General features: G+C 40.5%; 1 protein-coding gene across 1 annotated transcript in view; it reads right to left on the reverse strand.

Annotated features, from left to right (window-relative positions):
* The window catches only part of LOC136438678 (ciliogenesis and planar polarity effector 1-like), a 43799-nt gene that overhangs the window by 16423 nt on the left and 5103 nt on the right, over positions 1-22273 (reverse strand). Inside the window, exons 7-19 of the mRNA XM_066433592.1 lie at positions 21656-21934; positions 20462-20621; positions 17680-19092; positions 16956-17038; positions 14480-14595; positions 13751-14108; positions 13221-13325; positions 10240-10353; positions 8569-9770; positions 7681-7813; positions 5079-5199; positions 2533-2775; positions 1502-1677 (exon numbers count right to left, since the gene is read on the reverse strand). Of these exons, the coding sequence (XP_066289689.1) occupies positions 1502-1677; positions 2533-2775; positions 5079-5199; positions 7681-7813; positions 8569-9770; positions 10240-10353; positions 13221-13325; positions 13751-14108; positions 14480-14595; positions 16956-17038; positions 17680-19092; positions 20462-20621; positions 21656-21934 (4503 nt within the window). The remainder of the gene's footprint in view (positions 1-1501; positions 1678-2532; positions 2776-5078; positions 5200-7680; positions 7814-8568; positions 9771-10239; positions 10354-13220; positions 13326-13750; positions 14109-14479; positions 14596-16955; positions 17039-17679; positions 19093-20461; positions 20622-21655; positions 21935-22273) is intronic.

A 22273-nucleotide genomic window follows, 5' to 3' on the forward strand; every position in this document is an offset into this window, starting at 1 on the left:
ACGATGCTTGATTGAGATGACAGCCAATCAGGACCAAGGACAAAACTGTTTGATTGAGATGATGGCCAATAAGCAACAAGGACAAGAATATTTGATTGCAATAATGGCCAATCAGCACCAAGGACAACAATGCTTGTTTGAGATGACAGACAATCAGGACCAAGAACAAGAATGCTTTATTATGATGATGGCCAATCAGCACCAAGAACAAGAATGTTTGATTGTGATGACAGCCAATCAGCACCAAGAACAACAATGTTTGATTGCAATGATGGCCAATCAGCACCAAGGACAACAATGCTTGAGTGAGATGACAGACAATCAGGGCCAAGTGCAAGAATGTTTGATTGAGGTCATAGCCAATCAGCAACAAGGACAAGAATGTTTGATTGTGATGATGGCCAAGCAGCACCAAGGACAAGAATGCTCGATTGAGATGACAGCCAATCAGAACCAAGGACCAAACTATTTGATTGAGATGATAGCCAATCAGCAACAAGGACAAGAAAATTTGATTGCAATGATGGCCAATCAGCACCAAGGACAACAATGCTTGATTGAGACGACAGGCAATAAGGACCAAGAACAAGAATGTTTGATTGTGATGATGGCCAATCAGCACCAAGGAGAACAATGCTTGATTGAGATGACAGCCAATCAGAACCAAGGACAAAACTGTTTGATTGAGATGACAGCCAATCAGCACCAATTGCAAGAATGTTTGATTGAAATGATGGCCAAGCAGCACCAAGGACAAGAATGCTCGATTGACATGACAGCCAATCAGAGCCAAGGACAAAAGTGTTTGATTGAGATGATAGCCAATCAGCAACAAGGACAAGAACATTTGATAGCAATGATAGCCAATCAGCACCAAGGACAACAATGCTTGATTGAGATGACAGACAATAAGGACCAAGGACAAGAATATTTAATTGAAATGATAGCCAATCAGTACCAAAAATAAGAATGTTTGATTGTGATGATGGCCAATCAGCACCAAGGAGAACGGTGCTTGATTAAGATGACAGCCAATCAGAACCAAGGACAAAACTGTTTGATTGAGATGACAGCCAATCAGCACCAAGGACAAGAATGTTTGATTGAGATGACAGCCAATCAGCACTAAGGACAAGATTGTCCGATTGAGATTATAGCCAATCAGCACTAAGGACAAGAATGTTTGACAGATTCTAAGTTCACGTAGCCTGAAGCATATGTTCCTAAATTCAGAAAAAGGGAGAAGAATTGCAATTCTCTAAAACCAAATTTCTAAAAATGTACAACACTAAGCTTGCAAGGAAAAAAAGGGAAAAGAGAGGAGAAATCAAAATTATCAGCCCAATGTATGTGTATTAAGATTCTTGTCCTTGGTGCTGATTGGCTATCATCTCAATCAAACATTCTTGTCCTTGGTGCTGATTGGCTATCATCTCGATCAATATTCATAATCCTTGGTTTTTATTGGCCACAGACCAAAAAACAATCATTTGTACTCTACCTCCTGATCTTGCATCTGAGATGGTGCCAGCCCAGCACCACTATTTGCGGCTTGCGCTGCCTCCCTCCCGAAGCGAATGTTGAAGAATATGTCTGGCGGAAGGCCTGGGCCGCCACGGCTAACGTCCATCCCCGACGCGGCGTACTGGGACACCGCCTGCTCTGCACTATACACATCTTTGAAATACAACAACAATAAAAACTTTCAGATTAGTTTGTGAAGACTAGTCTGTCATCCAGGAATGTATTTCTTTATTTAGAACACAAATTAGACTATTTGCCATTTACCTGTATTGGTTTATTTAGAACACAAATAAGCATGTTGCTACAATCGTGCCTTGTCTTCATTTTTGTTCACTCATAAAAGATGTAGGATGGACATCTGAAAAATCTGGTATTATGTATTTCTCAATGTTGTAATCCAGTTGTGTAGGCTGAATTGAAAATATCAAGTTTTCGATTTGGATTTGGTTATTACAACCCAGGAGACTACACCAATTGAACATTGCAAAATTTCGCCAAGCGCAGCAGAATGTTTTCAAATTATTTTTACCCTGTCATCCTTCCAGAAATGTTTGTAACCAGCAGTTGGAAAGAATATTGTAATGAATACTGCCCTATATTGTAAGGCAAAAGAGAAGTTACTTTGAAATGCCAATCATCTTTTTAAAAAAAAGTCTTGATAAAGGTAAAATGGAAATAATTTAAAAAATCAGCTACCTCTAAGTTCTTGAGAAGTAAATGAAAATAGTTGCACTGATATTCACTCCTTTATGTTTGACATTGCATTGTAAACACTGCAATAACCATCTCATAAGCTAGGTAATTATCATGTAAATACTGTACATTTGGGACCACATCTATAAGCAGCGACGCCTATAGCTGCAGTGCAAAGTGAACCAGTAAGAATTGAAGGAATGAAGGTGACAGACGGTCACTTAAATGCCGGTTGAATAAAACACTTGGTTGTGTACAAAGATTTTCTTTATCCAGTGACTTACCAGCCTGATGAAACTAATATGTATATCCTACCTCTAGATACAACAATGACAGTGTTGGTCTCTTTCTCAGCTGTGGGCTGTGGTTTCCTTCTTTCCCTCTCAGGTTCAGTTTGTACAGTTTGGGCGTCCAACCCTTCATCTTTGTCGGGTTTGTCCGTCTGTGTGTCTGCTGTCTTCATGATTGGTTTGGCTTTCTTGTTGACAACAGCATCGTAGTGGATCTGTGCTGGGGTAGGGACTACCGTCTGGTATTCCAGGTATTCATCAAAAGTACCTGAACAAAAAACACACAAAAGAGAATGATAAGCATTGAACTGACTCCCAAACAGGCTTTCATACAATTTTGTAGCGTTAGCCACATATGATTCAAAAAAGTTTACGATGGTCTGGGTTGTTGTGGATCTGCGCTGGGGTTGGGACTACCGTTTGATACTCAAGGTATTCATCAAAAGTACCTGAACAAAAAACAGACAAAAGAGAAAGATAAGCATAGAACTGTCCCAAACAGGCTTTCATGCAGTGGTGTAGCATTAGCCACATATGATACGAAAAAAGTTTACGACGGTCTGGGTTGTTGTGGATCTGTGCTGGGGTTGGGACTACTGTTTGATACTCAAGGTATTCATCAAAAGTACCTGGAACACAAAACAGACAAAAGAGAAAGATATGCATTTAACTGTCCCAAACAGGCTTTCATGAAGTGATGTAGTGTTAGCCACCTGTGGTCTTGTGTTGTTGAGTCAGACTAGTTTGGAATGTAAAGGTTTTGGGTTCAAATCCCTATAGCAGGGCCCTTGGGAAAGGCAAATTCCTTCCTTGACCCAGACCTAGTTTGAATGAGCAATGCCCTCTTGGACAGGATGTAAAGAGGGGGTCCTGTGCTTTTGGGGAGTCATACATGCACCTTAAGTACATTAACCCTCAAACCACCGTAGCTTTTTTACGACTAATCTTATCGTATGGGGTCAAAACTGACCCCACAATGTTTTCTACAAATATAGCTTTATTGGTGACTATTTTTGTGGTTTGTATATATGTATAGTTTAAGTAATCTATAACGGACAGTTTGAGATGATTAGGTGTGAATAATTTTTGCTCATTATCATAATTTATGCAAAAATAGGGAACATCGTCTTTTGCAACTAACGCTATTCAGACAAGTGGGCTCTTTTGAGGCCTGCGCCAACACTTGATGTCATATAGCATCTGAATGGCTTACGCTAGAACAACCAAACTTGGTCACCTTTGCTAAAATTTCATTGGCAACAATTTTCATTGAATGAAATATCTAATCAATGTTTTCATGTTGCTATGGCAACCGGTTTCTTAGAGCCATATTTGGAAAAAAGTCGCTACTTTTGGATTTTACAATGTAATTCTAGGGCTGTCTTTTTAAACTGCACTTATTTTGTTACATCAATACCAACCAATTTAATTCACTATCATTTTTATGGTTTAATATTCATAATTTATGCATATTTGATTACGTCATCGGTAAAAATCTAAGATGGCGGACGATATAATTAGATTAGCTATAACCGGCTATTTCAACCTCAAATTTCATCATTACCATGTTTATTCAAACAGAAACAATCTTAATATAAACGTTTTGGTCCATTTTTATTGTGTTATTAGGTTATATGATGAAAAAATGTATTCAAAATAATTCAAGATGGCGTAACCAAGATGGCGGATTTCCCTAGTGTAACTTGATATGAATATAATTTTTATGACGTCATTTTGACGTCGTTCCTGTTGCCATCTACAAATAACGTCTTTGGATATATTATGATTTATCATACATAATTTCTATCTATTAGTAAGTTTTATCGTGTGCCTTTGAATTATACGGAAATACCCAATTTGTAGGTTTTCGTCAATAAAATCACATAAATGACGTCATAAGACGTCGCAACGGCATTAATTTTTACGTTCATTTAAAAAGATTGTTTTCATCACGTTTCTACAAAATTATATTTTGTAACTATGATCATAATAACCCTTATCATAAATGTTACTAGATGACAAGTATCAAACAATAGGGAATATGAGTGCAGATTTTGCTGGGGTCAATTTTGACCCCACTGGACCATGCGTAAACTTTCTAGGATAACGTAATCAACAATGAGCCAATCTCGGTAAAAACTTGTGAGAAGTTATAAGACATATATACAAACAAACTCATAGAAGGAATTTTGTTTTCGACTCGAAATGTCAAAATGGCACATGTTGATATACGCCTGGGGTCAGTTTTGACCCCATACGGTGGTTTGAGGGTTAAAGAACCCCGCACACTTACCCGTAAGAGTTCAACATGTAGTACTGTTGAATTTCAATCTATTGATCTATGGGCCTATCCCGGTGTAGTGGGCCCGAAACTACCCCTGTTCAGATCCTACCTGGTTAAAATCTGCCTAGCAGCTAGGGGTTGGACTCTGGCCTGCTACACAAGGTGTGACAGGATCAAACCTGTCTTTTCCTTTGCACCTTACACTTACTGTACAAGACTGTCGTGCTGTGTTAATGCCTTAATGCAGTCTATCATGTTATGTGAACAAACAAAAACATTAGTCTTACCAGGTGGTATGACATAGCCCTGGTCCCTGGGCATGACTGAGTCCTGAGCTGTGGCTGTCTGTTGTGTGGTCCTGTCAGGGCCTGGGGAGGGCTGGACAACTATCACACCTGGAGTTGGAACCTGAACACAAAGAAAGTCACCAGGGTCACCAAGTTTAACAGAAATACAGTATAATTCGCTTTATCTTCACGGTAGCAAAATTTCACGGTGTAAGGAAAATGGACATTTTTACTGAACTTTAACTTCACGGTGGCGGCAAGTGATTTACAGAACAGATGTGTGAAGGAATCACAACAGTTTTTTTCATGGTGATGATACCTTCATGGTACAGAAGTGACCGTGAAAACAGTGAACATAAAGTTACAGTGAAAGAAACAAGAACAGTTACAACAGATCTAGATGTGTCAATGAGAAATAAAAGCATATTTCAACCAGAGTGCAAAATACACATTCTTTGTAAGAAAACCACTATCACACCTGGAGTTGGAACCTGAACACAAAGATATTGTCATCAGGGTCACCAAGTCTAACAAAAATAACAGATGTGCCAACGAGAAATAAAAGCATATCATAACTAGAGTGCAAATACAGATTCTTTGTCAGGAAACCACCTGGAATTGCAAATTCAAATCATGAAGATTGTGATAAGAATTAACAAGTGAACTGAATGGCTATCCCATACAACACCTGTTTTGTACTTTAACCATGAATGGTATATAACTCTTTCCGTCCGAAAAAATCAATGTCTGTTCAATATAATATTCAGTGGTAACCTATAATTACAATAAACTAAGATATACTTAAATCTGCATCATTTTCTCAACAACGCTTCTCCCGAAATTTAACCCCTCCCACCTAGAAAAGCTATGGAAACAAGACAGTATGAATCCACAGAAAATTCAAAGCCAAGAAATCCAATTATTTGCAACAAAATTAAAAGAAAAACAGGCAGTACAGTTGAACACCCTCCCAGCCTCATTAGAAGCATGCTTTATCATTGGCCAGTAGGACTAAATTTTATAATTAGATTATCTATGGTTACTCAGTGCACAGAAATTCTATAGGCTTATCAAGCACAGTATGTACAAAAATAGCCCATAATATGTTTCTGAGGGGTTGCCATGGTAACATTTGCATGGTTGTCCCACACCACTTGTGACATACACCATTCTGACACCTGTTAGGTTAGGGGCACAGATGTCAATATGTCCTTAGTGTGTACTGCACTTACTGAGAGGGTATCCTTTTACTTTCATTTGCAAGTTAAGTACTGTTGAATTCTAATCCATCAATCTTCATTGGAACAGTGTAACTGTAATAGTGCTGCATACCTAAACCCTTGTTCAGGTTCAGGTACGGATTCAGGTCCTGACCTGAACCATGGCATATGTGTGCTTAATAGTATTTTTTTCTGTTATATGTAAAATTGCATATTGGCATAAATTTTACATGTAAATTGAAAACTATACATAATTGCAAAATCATAATTTTATACAGTTAGTAGTAACCAAAAAAGTTTGGTGATAAACACCAAAAAACGCAATGTTTTCATATTTTTCCAACTTGCAAATTTCATGACCAGAGGAAGTTTTAAGATAATTTCAATTAGAACAAAAAGGAGAATGTATAAGAACTGTAATTTCTGACACAAATATTGTCCAAATCCAGTCTTCATTATCAGTGATCATTAACATTAATATGCCAGGTTACATACATGTAAATACGCCACTTTGGAAAACATTGGGAATAAGTCAATTTTCAAAGTCTGAAGAAGTTTGTGAATGACTTGTTTCCATGGGGTGGCAAAACAATGGGAACAAACAAATGTAACATACCCCTACTTGAACTGACATGTAGTGTATGGAAAACAACAATATGGTAGACTGAGAGGGGCTTTGGGACTCAACTCAAGTGTTTTCAAATGCACTTAAGATTGTATAAGATGATAGTAGACTACTTTCTCTTCAGACTCAAACCACAAGAAGTTAGAAATCAATCATTTTTGTTTCATTAGCAAATGATTTTCATTAAAATGTTCAGTTAACTATCTATAATAGGAGCATTTACTGTTACAGTACTGTAGTAAACTTGAGAATCTAGCCACCCAAATGAAAGAAAGAAAATGCTATTGTGGTAAACTATCTACTGTAATTCTTTTTATTAGTTTAATGAGACTTTTCATGGCAAGGTATAGATAGAGGTGGTGTCTAAAGTTCGCAGTGCGCACACTGACAGAAAATATGCAACGTTATTGTGAGCAGTCAATGCGAAAATGTCGCCAATGGGCTCTATGGATTAACAATTTACCGGTAGCTTTGCATGTCAATCAATTTTCATGCTATCCCAGTGTCTGGTATGAACAAAAAAGAAAAAAATCACAGAGTGTGGAACACATGTACATGTGTATGTTATTACCAGTGAAACAGGGTGTCCTATGGGTGTCATCTGCAAAAGGAGGGCATCTAATTTCTTTGTTTTCTTAGTGTAGGGCATCCAAAAGACGCCCTGACACCCTGCTAGCTAAATAAATAGCCTGATTTACAGTTTAATTACATAGGAAAAAAATACAAGATCGTAATGGACCACTGAGTGAAAATTTACCTCATCGTGTGTTGGTTCATCCTCGTCTTCTGTCACTGACTTTCTGTCTTCCTTCTCTCGATAACTTCCCTTTCTTTGAACCTTCCCAGCATCTTGACTCACTCCAGAGTCTTTCTGCATACGTCGTCTTTGCCTAGAAGACATGGATAAGATTAGAACAGTTTCTAATCCGGTCTTACCACTGAAGCAATGATGATACAACTATGGAAACAGTACTATGAGTACACGTACACAGATCAATTACTCAATACTTGACTAGATCTACATGTACGAGAGGCCTCTTGTGCTCACAGTGTATTCTTTGTGTTAAGATGATCATTGAGTACATTTTAGGTGTACTCACATTCATTTAAATGATGCAGGGTTGGACAAGTTTTTAAAAAATTCACATGCCCTATAGGAAAAGTACATAATAACAATGGTTTATTGGTCAGAAAATTACCTGTGCAATGACAGCCAGTGCTGAATTGCTGCAGGGATTACAATCACAAAATACACAACAGACACATATTTTGCTCCACATAAAAAGATATTGGCTTGAGACAACTTTTCACTGCCCTGAAATTAAAATGACATCTTTTATATCCATTAAATATTCTAACTTACTAATAATACAATGTAGATAGAACACCGGACTCGATGAGCCGTGAATCATAAGTTGCAGAAAGTCTATGGCGCCCCCGTCACATGTTCTATCCGCATAACGTGACGTCACAGAAGCAGTAGATTGCTCATTCCTTGACAAAGACTGGAGACGATCAGTCGAAAATTTGCGTTAGTCCAATTTTTGTGTTGGCAACTGCAGTTAAACTTTGATTCAGAAGTTTTTCTTTCTTTTTACAAATACGGAGTCAGAAAGAAAAGACTGTCGTTTCATCACAAACATACCTGTTCAAGTTTTCTCTGTCCCCCTTCGGATCCCACGGCTCAATGTCTGCCTGAAGAAGCGGCAAATTCTCCTGTCTTCTAGCGGCCGCGTCTTCTTCCTCCTTCTGTCTCCTGTGTGTCTTAAGTACTTCCGTCTGATGCTTCTTCTGTTCGTAAGCGATGATTTCTTCCGGTGGGACAAGTCTGGGCATGCCTGGGGCAAAGCTGTACTGGTAGGAAGGAGCTTGCGGATTGTCTCTAAGATGAAGTAGTGGAAGACGGAGTGCGACGTCTTCTATATCCGTAGGGGGAGGAATGATTGGTGGTTGAGGGAATGCCGGGAAGTGTGGATAGTTGTTTTGAGGTTGGGGCATACGGTACATTCCTCCCATCATCTGGGAGGGCGCGTAGCTGTTGTCCAGGTGCAGCAGCGGCATCATCGCAGGTGCGAAAGCACCTGGTGCACCTGGGAATCCCATTCCTTCAGCACCTGCTTCCTGTGGTGTTGGGTTGGTCACTGGCTTGGCGTACGATTTCTTAGATTTTGAGTTATTTGGTAACAGCGGACCTCTGTCTTTCTTAGCACCCTTTTTGTTTACACTGTTCACAAGTTCAGCATCGTACTGTTCAAGGTTTAGGTGACTTGGCCAGCCTGTGCGTCCGCCATCTTGAGAAGCCTGTGCGTTGTGGTCGTGTGTTTCGGCAGGAACACTGTTCTGTCCCCAGGCTTGGAATGGAACAGTTACTGGTCGCTGAAACGGTATTTCGGGAGGCAGTCTCAGAAGTGGCATGCCAGGGGGGTGTAGGCTGCTCTCGGGAACAGCAAACCCGGGGTGTAAGTTGTTTCCTGGAACAGCGTAACCAGGATTGTGCCCAGGATTATGTGGTCTTGTCATGTTGTCATAGCGATGCGGGTTTTCAAAAGTTGACGGATTCTGATATCGAGGGTTAGCACTAGAATCGCGTGTATTTTGCGGAATTGCGGAAGTACCAGGATTCTGGCTATAATCCGGAAAACCTGGGAACCTAAGCAAAGGAACTGTAGGGTGAGACCGCCCTTGAGTATTGAGAATGGAAGGTTCCATCTGCGGCTGTGTTGTGGGGTTTCCTTGGTTGTGTGCAGCTGGCTGTGGGCCGTTCTGCACCTGCGCCGATGCAGGTGCAGTTGGAGACACCTGTGCAGCAATGTGTTCCAGCTGTGCCACCTGCAGTTCTTGGCTCACCTGCAAGGGGGAGGAAGTAATTATAATTAACAACATCTAGTATATGCTCATAACTCATTATAGACGTGGTGGTACTGAATACACTGTTACAGTATCCTTTCTTTACTCTGACTCTAGAACATTATATCTTGACTTTAATGTTTGAGAAATATTTTTGGACAAATTATGATTAAAGCATAATAATGGCAAGTTGTTGTTGTGCATAGTGGCACAAAGGGCAGTAAGTTTCCTTGCTGTGTCTATTTCAGTAGCAGGGTATATCATTTTACAAGGAGGGATTAAGAGCCCTTCCCCTATAACTATAATACACATATGCACACAGACAGAAATTCCTAGATGTTATGGTACATGTGCTCAACAGTATTAGGCTGTTAGCAGTTGGGATACAGGGACATCCCTTATAGTGGCAAGTACTACATATTCTTTTATATAGGAAATGTGATATGTTAAAGATAGTTTGATGATTAACCTGCTGTGTGTGCCTGTCTGCTGTGTTAACCTGTGTACGACCGGGGTTGTTCCCCACCACCACATTCACAGTTCCACTGGTGTTCAACAGGCTCACTATGTTCTGGTGCTGCACCTGGAAGAACAAAATAAACAATAAGCTTCATTACCTCCATGGCAAATGGAGGTATTGTTTTGAGTGAGTGTGTGTGTGTGCGTGCACATGCATGTGTGTGTGTCTGTGTGTGCGTGTGTGTGTGCATGTGTTTCCGGATATTTGTGGTTAGCATAACATGAGAACCTCAGGTAATTATGATGGTATGCGTGTAGATCTTGGGAAGATAAAGGTCAAGGTTGATTTTTGACCTCTTGGCGGACATCTTTGGTACTGCACCATAACTTCTGGTTTTTGTATCTTTTGTCCTTGTTTCTTTAGCAATAATACATACAATACAATACAATCAAGTTAACCTTTAGTACACTGAAGTAGCCATTTGCCACCCCATTCTCTATTGGTTACAGAGTTAGGCAGCAGGGAGAAGGTTAAGACTCTGACTTACTGCTGTAGTACAGTTCATCGTGGCATCGTGTGGCCCAATTGCAATCGGTAAGGTGTTTTGCCCAGAACCAAGAGGTCCCGGGTTTGAAACCACTGCTATACCCCGATGTTGTGCCATTGACAAAAGGCACTTTACACGACTTTCCAGGGAAGGGTACCTGACTTCGGTTGGGGAAGGTCGTATTTAGGTCACCTGATGGCGCCGAATGGCAGCCGCCCAGACTCTTGTGACAGTTTACCAAAATGAAGTGCAAGTAGAGCAAATATGTACTAGTATCTGTTGTGTATTAATTACCTTCGCGACGAAATTTTTCGTCGAGTAGGTTATTTTTTGATGAATGTCTGTGTGTCTGTTAGTGAACAGGATAAGTCGAGAACGCCTGGATGGTTTGTTGTCGTATTTGGTGTGTCCGTGTGTATGTGGGAAATCTCAAGATGATTAGATTTTGGGCGAAGTACTTTGCATAATTAACGAGAAAAGTGTAAAAATGTGTTAAATTGTATGCTCATACTATGCGTTCTGGTTGCGACGTGTGGGCTGTGTTGTTTCAGGGGATATTGATACGGGTAGAGGGGTGCAAAGTTGGTCATGAGGGGTCATGAGGGGTCATGAGGCAGGCAGGAAACGTCAGTTACTGCCAGGGACAAATTGGCTATCAGCCAGCTGTAGGGCAGATACAAGAGATAGATTTGCCCATAGGCAGTAATGCTTTAAAGCACTAAAACAAGGGCTCAGAAAAGGATTCACCTTAATTGAAAGCCCCCAAAATTCTTATGCACCAGAAAGCCACATCTGTCTACTTTAGAATCATGCAAAGAAAATAGACAGTTGACCAGCTCGTTCTCTCGTAACAGCTGACAGACGAAAACAATCGTCAACTTTGACCTACTCCCAGCCTGGAAGAGTCCACTCGGAGCATGTGAAACCAAACCACAAAGATATCTCCTTACACCAATTAAAAGACTGAAACATACAAATTTTGACCAAACTGGGAAAGCTTAGACCCTATCCGTTCCTTCTAGCCCAAAAGAATCCAAAATTGACCAAAATTTTCAAGAAAAAAGGGGGTTTCAAAAGTTTAGTGTGAGGACCCAATTTCACCGCGCAACTCAACAGTGACGTCAGCCCTGTATTCATTGGTGTGGAATGTGGTTGAGGGAGACAAAAGTTGGATATACACGGCCTTATATGAGTAAGAACAGTCATTAATGCAGTGCCACAGCATGGGAATACCGAGCATGTCTGTGTGTCTGTTAGTGAACACGATAAGTCGAGAATTCTTGGAAGGATTGTCTTGGTATTTGGTATGTTGGTAGGTCTCAATGACACCTGAAAATGATTAGATTTTGGGCCCCCTAGCGGCTTGTTACGGTACTGCAGCGGAACTTCCTGTTATGATATCTCGTGTTGTGGACATTCTATGGAACTGATTTTTGAGTGGTAGATAGCTCGTTGGGCAGAGAGTAAGTGGTATAGGTTTGGGCCCCCTAGCAACTTTTTTGGAACTGCAGGGGCAGGTTTTGCTTCAGACTTTGAAAGGGAATAACTCAAGAAGGGCTTGATGGAAGGTCATGATTTTTTGCATGTACATAGCTTGAGCGATGATGTACATGATTGGATACTTATTATGCAAATCAGTAACTAATTTGCATAATTAATGAGGAAAGTTTATACATCCATCAATTTCCATGATAGGACTCGCAAACATGTGACATATGTAACTGAGGAAGAGAGAAATATTAATAGATATCAGCTATGCAAATGAGAACCTCATTTACATAATTAATGAGAAAATACTATAACTCGAGATGGGCTTGATGGATGGTCATGATTTTTGGTATGTAGATAGCTTACGTGATGCTTTGTATGATTGGATGATAATTATGCAAATCAGATTATAATTAATGAGGCAATTTTAAAAACCTGCTGTGTTCCATGATATGACTATTCAAATATGTGACATTTGTAATTGAGGAAGAGAGGAATGTCAATAGATAGAAATTATGCAAATGTAGGCCTAATTTGCATAATTCATGAGAAACTACTATCATTCCATACTAGTAAATAACGGCAATTTCATACTTGTTGCAGTTAGAAGTTGTGTGAATGTGAACACCATTGAATCAAATTATGCTAATAAGGAGCTTATTTGCATTATTGATGAAAAATGTTAGCATAACCTTCTTTGTTAAGCTCATAATCATAACAAGGAGGTTTGGACAACTTATGTTATTTGGGTGAGGAGGATCAACTGGTATGATTTTTGATTGATGAAAAACACTCCTAATACGTCAGTCATAAAGGTCAAAATCATTTGGCGAAGGTATGAGGTCGTAGAACTCTTGTTGTGATTGTAATTGTGATTCAGCACTGGCTGCCATTGCACGGGTGATTTCTGACCAATAAACCATTATCATTATTATCATTATAGTTCATATCATACCTCCAGTATGCTTCTGAGCTCCGACCTGACCAGTTGTCTCATCTCCTTCACATTGTTTACTGCATCTTCAACTGAAGAGGAAGGGCTGCCTGGCACTGTGCTGCCCTGTGGAAAGGGGGAGGGGGGCGATGTACATGTACAGTAGTAAGAGCTTTTATAGATAACACATGCCGGCGGTCATTCTAACTATATCATACATTTATAAAGCAATATAAAGGTCTATAAAATTCCAGAAACATACTATAGCAGATACACCAAAAATAGTTAGTAATACTCATACATAGAGAAGCAACTTACTGGATAAAATTTTAAAACAGTCAAAAGTTTTAGACAGCATCCACTATCTTTCGTCAGTGACTAAATATAGAATATTTAGTATTAGAATTTTCATGCATTCTAATTATTCTATGGAAGTCCTTGTGATACAACTTAGAAAATCTTTTGACGAAAATATACTAAGTTTGCACTATACAAGTGCTGTCAAACCTATATGTGGTGAAACAGATTTTAAACAAACTTACAAAATGTACCTTTTTAGGTACAGAGACCCCAGGTAGAGACGAAGAACCACTGGGAACAGGTGCTCCAGTTGACGTGACACGACCTTTACCCTTTGACCCAGCTTGGCCTTTCTTGTGAATGACAGTTCCATCTTGTGCTGGTCTTCCAGGATTTTTCTCAAAAGGTGTTTGTCCTTGTTCGCCTGACCTTTGACCTCCGTAGGCGGAATGCGGAGTGGATGAGGCGACCGGTCTCTCTCTGGTCAGGTGAGACCCCGGGGTGGGGATTGTGATTGGCTGTCCCGTGGGCGTGGCTTGTGATTCATCATCTGCCAGGGAGCTGATGTTGAATGTGCTGCTATCTTCACTCCTGATGGATTCTTCAGGGCTTAATTTAACAAACAGATATAACAGGATGTTGAAAAAGCTTTGAATATGAGCATTGTAGCACTGTTGTTTAACACTCATCATCATCTGACTCAAATATTACACTACTGTAAATGCATTTAAGTTTGCGTGGTTTTTACTTCACGCTAAGGCGAAAATTGGGTGTTCGCGGTGGTTTTAAGTTTGCAGCAGCACTATAGTCACATACTGCAGCTACAGTAATGTTTACGGTGGCTTTAAGTTCGCGGTGAAACGGTCACTGCGAAAACTGCGAACATAAAACCACTGTGAACATTTCTGCATTTACAGCATACTAGACAGTGAGTGTCTATATAATTTTATACAGAAGAATTTTATGTGTCTTTTTCTTACCTGAGAGTAGAGGGCTGACTTGCGAAGGAAAGTTTCTTCTTCGCCTCGACCCTTTGAGGAGACATACTGGTTACTGATGTCATGGAGGCTTGCGGTGGCCTGACTTTCTCTTCAGTCTGAAACATCAGAAAAAATATCTATGATACATGTATGATTAAAAACTTATAACTTCAGAAAGACAATAAAAATTCAAATCTTTAGCAAAGTATGTCTCAAGTTTTGGTGGAACCATTGGTGTTAAGGCAGGGCTTGAAATACTGGGTGCATGTGCACTTTTGTGCGCCCAAAATTGGAGCTGTGTACCCGATTTCTGACTGTACTTAGACATTTTCATAGGCTATAGGGTAGACTATACAATACTGCATATTCTTAAAATTATCAGAAAAAGCAATGTAACCTGAAAGTTTGTTGTACTTTGTTTGATGTATAACAAAATGTATTTTTTTTTCAATTTTGAAGATAGCTATTAGGGGTGGATATCGGTTCGACTGGACCGGTTTGGACCGGAAAAACATGCGGTAACCGGTTCAAAAAAACCGAATGTCGTGAACCGGTTTTTTGGACCCGGAAGTCAAAACAAAGTAACATGTAATGCAACAAATATTTTTTTCCGAGTCTGAGAGTGCCGCCGCCCGCCCGGCAGCGCTCGTGAGTGCGACTGTGTGAGTCGCACATGGGACCAGTTTTTTTGAGAATGCGACTAGATTTAAAATCACGGTCGCACGGTGCGACAATCAAAAATTACGATCTGCGCCAGGATAATGGCTGCAGAACTTAGCGGTAAGCTGAAAATGTTTAGGTATTCCAACGCTACCGTAGGTGAATTTTCTATCATGTTCCCACACCCGCGGTACAAAAACTATCCGTTCCTAGTGGCAAAGTTACCCATAGAAATAAAGGATATAAGTTTCTCTCTTTTGTGATGTATTTGTTTGATTTGTAAAATGTTTCAAACGCCAGAAATTTGCCGATGAAAGTAAAGCGCTAGCCGTGCGCTCTGCGTTCAGGACCGCCGCCATGATGATTGTAGACCGCAGCAGAATGCAAGGCCTGTTTCCTGCGGTCATTTTTCACCTGTTCAAGTGATGATTTTTACGATCAAAAATCAATGAATCAATTCAAGTGGAGTTTTATCCCCAAAAATATTAAATTTTCCCTTTGTCACCGATATCATTTCAAAATTCATGATCTGCCCGTCATTATGGTGCTACTTTCATTCTGCTACGGTCTAGAATCTACAGCCACGAATTACAAAGCTTTCTCCATGCCGTCGGCCTGTCATTGGATGGCGGTGCCGCGGTCCTGACGCGCGAAGTTTGAACTGTGCGTTTCAAAGGAACCGAACAAACAGATAATTTTTGATCCTATTGAGCAAGAATTTCAAGGATATTAAAGTATTTTGGATTATTTGTAGACAGAGGGTGGGGGTGAAAAAAATGCCTGTAAAAATGTTGAACTTGATGGCAGCAGAAAAGTTTCAAATTATGGAATGTGACTTTATTTGTTTTGGTCATGAAACCAATAGATACATTTTAGAGTTATCTATTTTTTATCATTCAAGGTTATGTGAATCATTACTTGCCTTGTTCCAAGTAAAAAATGCCATTGTGTATTTTTCAACTTGTTGAACTTGAGGCACCGTGGCCCCCGGATTGGGGCCAGCCGGGGAACCTATGCCCAATTTTTCTAAAAATCCCTCATACTAGTATCATTTAGTATGCAGGAAGGTATTGAATAACTTGAATTGCCAATTGTTCTGCAGCATCAATGTAGGCTTTTATCTTTTATGATCTATTCAAATATTCTATTCCCGGTTGTTAATAGGAGTATTATTTGGTATGGCCAAGACTTTTGCTTGTTCTTCCAACTTTTTGTAGTGGTGCTCCTAGATTTTTGCTGGTGCTCCTAACTTTTTTGAGTTAGGAGCACAGTGCTCCTAGGTCTAAAAGTTAGTCTGGAGTGATTTTTTTGTTTAGTTGACTTTTTGAGATCTCTGAGCAAAGACGTTTGTTGAAAATGAAAGTGTCTTGTATCTTCTATCTGCCTGTTAGTGCTCTGTGTCTCCTCTCTGTATTGACAAAGAAGGCATCAAAAATAAGGTTAACATTGAAATTGGGTTGATAAAATGTAAGATTATTAAGAGTAAGATATCATCTAGACAGGATCAGGTTTAGGTTCAGGTCCGGACCTGAACCTAAACCTTTGGACCTGAACCTGAACTCGAACCTGATCGAGCCGAACCGGTATCCACCCCTAATAGCTATAGAATTTCAGATTGAAGTTCTTAAGAGAGGCAAGACTGTAGGGTTTGTAAAATTTTGCTGACATCCTACTTAATTTCATGTTGAGCACACCAAATTCTTACTTTGCACCTACATTTTTAGGTTAGGTGCACCACCAGCACCTGAGTGCAACTATTCCCAAAAATGAATTTCGAGCCCTGAAAAGGCAGAATGTAGAAGACAAGTGTTCTTACCGGGCTATCAGACGACAGGACAGGGGTCCATGAAGAAGAGGATATCTCAGTGGGCGACTCCAATACATGTCTGGGGATTGAGGCTATACAGAAAAAGAAAAAAAGTCAAATCCAACAGTTACATAGATTATGCACTGAAAAATAGATAGAAGTATTATCAATTGATTCCAGTGTTTGAGGAGAGCCGAATTTTATTGGTAAGTGTAGTGGGTACACCCTAGTGTGAGTGGATCAAACCTACAATTTAGTACAAAATAACTGTTATGTTGATGAAGGTTAGACATCCAGGTAATAAGATACAAAAGGTAACAGTTACTGAAGCAACGGATAGATTTTGGAAACGGTCAGACGTTTCAGGTACATGTAGCATCCACTACCTTTCTACATTGAATGTCTTGCTTCAGTACTGTAATGCATTTAAGTTCGCGTGGTTTTTATTTCTCGCTAAGGCGAAAATGAAGTGTTCGCGGTGGTTCTAAGTTTGCGACAGCGCTATAGTCACACATTACTTCAGTATTGGACAAAAATGTTTGCAATGGTTTTACCTTCGTGGTGAAATGGTCGACGTGAAAACCGCGAACATAAAACCACTTGGAACATTTCTGCATTTACAGTAACTGTTACCAGGTGTTTTACACAGTTTTCTGGTTATGCAATACAAACAGACAATCAATAGAAATCTTTACTCCTTTACAAAATTTTACATTTCAGTTTCTTTACTGACCATGCACTCTGACAGGGCTCTTCCCCCTCTTGTTTGCTTGTTGTTGTTTGTTTGTTGTTCTCGGACGCCTGGCTTGTTTTCCTGCTTCATCAGTGCTCATGCCTTCACTGCTTGTCTCATGCGACCCTTGCTTCTCAACGTTGGTTTGCTTTCTTCCTTTCCTTCCCTTGTTTTCCTCAGAAGACTCTTTAGAGTCCTGTCTTCCATCTTGATGTACATTGCTTGTTGTTGTTTCTTCTCTTTTCTCAGACTCATGCGATGTTGTTGCGTGCTGTGCGCCTAAACCACTACCACCGAATGCTGGATACACGACATATTCCTGAGGTGATACCTGTAGCGTCGAACTTGACAGTTGCTTCTTGAAGTACAAGTTTTCCATTAACCAGAACGACGTCAGTACCAAACTTGGGGGAACTCTCACTCTGATCACGGCTTTGCTATCCACTGCACCCCCTCCCCCTGGAAAAGCGCCATCCTTGGTGCTGGGACTCATCACGTTCTTCTTACAGGACCATCGGTGCAGCCACTCCACCAGGGGGGTGAGGTCGTTAAACTTACCGCCGAGGTTGACGCCGCCCTTTGGCCTCAGGTCGGTCATACTGACCCATGACTTTGTGGGTGACCTCTGCTGTCCAAGGTCAGACAGGCTTGCAGCTCTTCGTTGGGAGAGCGACCTTTTCGGAGATTTCCCGTCATCCCCTTCTGCGCCGACGTCACCCGTGCGGATAGTTTCGCTTTCGTTCACATCTGCAACACTTCTACTTTTGAACAAGCGCTTTCCTTCTGTTTTCCCTCCCACCACACTAGACAAAGACTGGGACAAGCTCTTCTTTCCAAGAGATTTGGATTCAATGTCCTTGTAACTTGCCTCCCCAAGGAAAGACATTGCCGCCTTCACGACAAGACTCTTATGTTGGAACGTCAACATTGCCTTGTGAGCCATGGAGTTCACCTCTCTTTCCCGTACCTCTAACTTGTACGGAGCTAGGAGTGGAACCTTGTCTCCTTTCTCTTCTTGTTTTGCCTTCCCAAACGCAACAGAGAAGAAGGTTTCTAAGAAGAAAAGGTAGGAGTCGTCAGTCTCGAACGGCCAAGAGCCGACACAGACTTTCTCGTTGGAGGATGTCTTGCTGAAGACTTGAGTTTCGTACGAGCCGAAAACTCGAGCTTTCTTCTCCATCTCCTTCTTCTGCTTGCCGCTCTTTTTGTGAAAGTAGACTGACAGCATGGCAGATTTTCCATCATTCTTGCTGCCTTGCTTTTTGCTTTCTTTTGATACCCTCCCTTTTTGTTCGGTGGTCTGGTCCACTGATATTCTGGTCTTCCTCATCTTGGTTTGAAGGTGATTCCACTTTTCTTCCACGGTAGGGGAGAGCAGCTCGGGGTCGTAAAAATGGTCAGCAAGAATGTCTCCTATGGGGAAAAAATTGAATGAGAGAAAAATTGAACAAGAGCATTGTAGCAGTCTTATAACAAGAAAAAGAACCATATCTCTTCAAAATCAATGATGAATTTTGATTCGTCACTAACTTACATACTATGGACAAGGTATATATATGCATGTGTGTGTGTATGTGTATGTGCATGCCTGTGTGTATGTGTGTGTGTGAGGGAGTGTGTGTGTGTGTCTGTGTTTAGTGTGTGTGTGTGTGTGTGTGTGTGTATGTGTGGTTTTGATTCTGTTTTCAGGACCAGGGACAGGCCTTTTAACTTGAGTGCAAATGTGTGCTAGCTCGAAATAGATACTCAGAAAACGGGGTCATAGAAATGGTTAGAAAGAATGTCTCCTATAGGGAAAAATGTGTGTGTGTGCACATGTGTGTGGTTGTTATTGTACGTTCAGCGCCAGGGACAGGCCTTTCAATGTGAGTGCAAATGTGTTCTAGCTGGAAATAGATACTCGGCAGAAAAAGTGGTTGTAGATATGGTTAGCAAGAATGTCTCCTATAGGGAATAATGTGTGTGTGTGTGTGGTTGTTATTGTATGTTCAGCACCAGGGACAGGCCTTTTAACTTGAGTGCAAATGTGTTCTAGCTGGAAATAGATACTCTGCAGAAAAAGAAAAAAAGTCGCAGAAATGGTTAGCAAGAATGTCTCCTATAGGGAATAATGTGTGTGTGTGTGTGGTTATTATTGTGTGTATTCAGCACCAGGGACAGGCCTATCAACTTGAGTGCAAATGTGTGCTAGCTCGAAATAGATACTCGGCAGAAAAAGAGAAAGTCGTAGAAATGGTCAGCAACAATATCTCCTATGGGTAAAAATTGAACAAGAGAAAAATTGAACAAGAGTATTGCAGAAGTCTTAAGCTTATAACAAGTAAAAGAACTATATGTCTTAAAAGTTAGTCATAAATTTGAATCAGTACTTATATACTATGGACATGTAACATGCATGTGTGTGTGCATGCCTGTGTGTCTGTACATGTGTGTGTCCCTCTTTGTGTGTGTGTTCATATTTTTGTGTGGTTGTGATTGTGTGTTCAGCACCAGGGACAGGTCTAGGAACTTGTGTGCAAATGTGTGCTAACTCGAAATAGATACTCAGAAAATGGGGTCGTAGAAATGGTTCATGCGTGTGTGCGTGTGCGTGTGTGGTTGTTATTGTGTGTTCAGCACCAGGGACAGGCCTGTCTACTTATGTGCAAATGTGTGCTAACTGGAAATTTTCACAGGGCAGAAATCATACCATTTATAATATTTATTCTATATGCTAAAATCAATACATTTTTTCGATAACAGTAACAATAATTCATAAAAGAAAACATGTTAAGACACTCACCTGTTGTCCTTGTCATGGGCAGCTCTCCTACCAAAGACAGTACGATGTCTTGTAAGTCGTCTTCAGCGTCCAAGTAGTCAGCGAAGGGAAGCATGTTCAGGGCCCAGTCTAAAGCTGTCTTACATAGCTCAAGCTCCTCATTGTCATTGTTGCCAAGAGGCTAAAAGAAAAATGGAAAACACTTATTAATAAGCTAAGCTTAGGAAGGTGTACTATATTATTTGTTCTTCAGAGAACAGATACCAATAACTGTAATTCTTGATTTCTTAAATGTAACTTAATTCTAGCTGATTTAACGGTCACTAGTCAACAGCTAAAATTTCATCATTGCTAATATTTGATCACTAATATTTAAGATAGTAATGTTTGTTCCCATCGTTAAGTGCCATGACCTACTCCATTTTCCCCCAACCGCTATATTTTCCTGCCCTTATATTAAAGTTAATTACAGTATGTTCTCTGGCATAGCACTTTTTATTGACCTGCTCTGAAAGGGTTTAAGAGCCAACAAAAATCAGTTGGCATTATTGACAGCCAAGTGGCAGCGGCCATTATTGTCCAACAAGTTTTTGACTGAGGCATTCAAACTAGAACAGGGGTTGGGGATTATGGTGTTTGGCTGGAACGGTCCATTGGGTCATATAGCTGAAGAAGATCGAGAGAGTCAGTCAAAAATTCTGTCCAATTTTGAGTCCGATTTTGGAGCTGGAGAACAGTTAATTTCTTCATAATGAGGATGACTGATGTTTAGAGCGTAGATCTAGCATAAAGTCTGCAAGTTTCTTGTCTAAGGATACAGTACCGGGTAAAATCAATTAGGTACAGGTCCAAAATACCTGAACCCTGGTGGACCGGTACTGGACCGGTACTAATCAGGTCAAGTCTGACTCGCAATGACGACAGATAAAATTACTATGAAATTACTGTGGCAGTGCACTAAAGCCACATCTATACTACACTCCAGCACATAAAACACATTTGCAAGGCTGGAGTCAAATTTTCATCTGTGTTTTCATAAAAATAATACCTAGCACAATTAAATATTATGTTAATACCAGCTCAAACATGCTTTTGTCCTTATCGAAAATCTACCATTTTCTGAACAAGTAGTTTAGGTACAGGTTCAGGTCCGGACCTGTACCTAAACCCGTGTACCTGTACCTACAATTTGTTTAGGTACACAGCTCTATTTACCTTATTGAATGCCCTTTCCCGGAGTGTTTGCAGCTTTCTTCCACACAGGGAGAGCCTCTCTCTGGCCTCTAACATCCACAACAGTCCGCACAGCCGACGGAAGGATGAAACGACCCTCAGGATTGGCTCGGGCAGAGTGTCCTGGGGATGAGATGGTGCTGACAGACTACCTTGGGGCTGAGATGTGCCGTGCAAGGTTGTAAAGTCTTGACCAGTCGTTAGCAGTGCAGCTAGGCCTTCTGGCATTTCAACTAGAGTGTCAGAAGGAAGTTTCTTGATCTAGAGTAAAAGAGAACATAGAAATATGCTTTATAGTCATAATGCTTTAAAACAAAATCATTGTAACAGTGGGGTTCAACTTCAATCGCCTCCAACTGACCAGTCTAACTGGTCTAGACCTTTTAGCCTAGTGGTTAAGGCGTGCGGCCTGTGATCTGGCTGCCTGGTTTCAGCACGGGTTTGAATCCTGGGGGCCAGGAGACTGTTATACTTGCTTCTTTGTTTCATCATTATAGGTAGAAAATCAAGGCAAACTAACTGTATGGGCAACAGTGATTCCAACTACAAAGAAAGGAAAAGCATGCATGCTTATGTAGATCTACATGTATAGACAAAGGT

Source organism: Branchiostoma lanceolatum, chromosome 7 (genome assembly GCF_035083965.1).
Source record: "Branchiostoma lanceolatum isolate klBraLanc5 chromosome 7, klBraLanc5.hap2, whole genome shotgun sequence".
Classification (NCBI taxonomy): domain Eukaryota; kingdom Metazoa; phylum Chordata; class Leptocardii; order Amphioxiformes; family Branchiostomatidae; genus Branchiostoma; species Branchiostoma lanceolatum.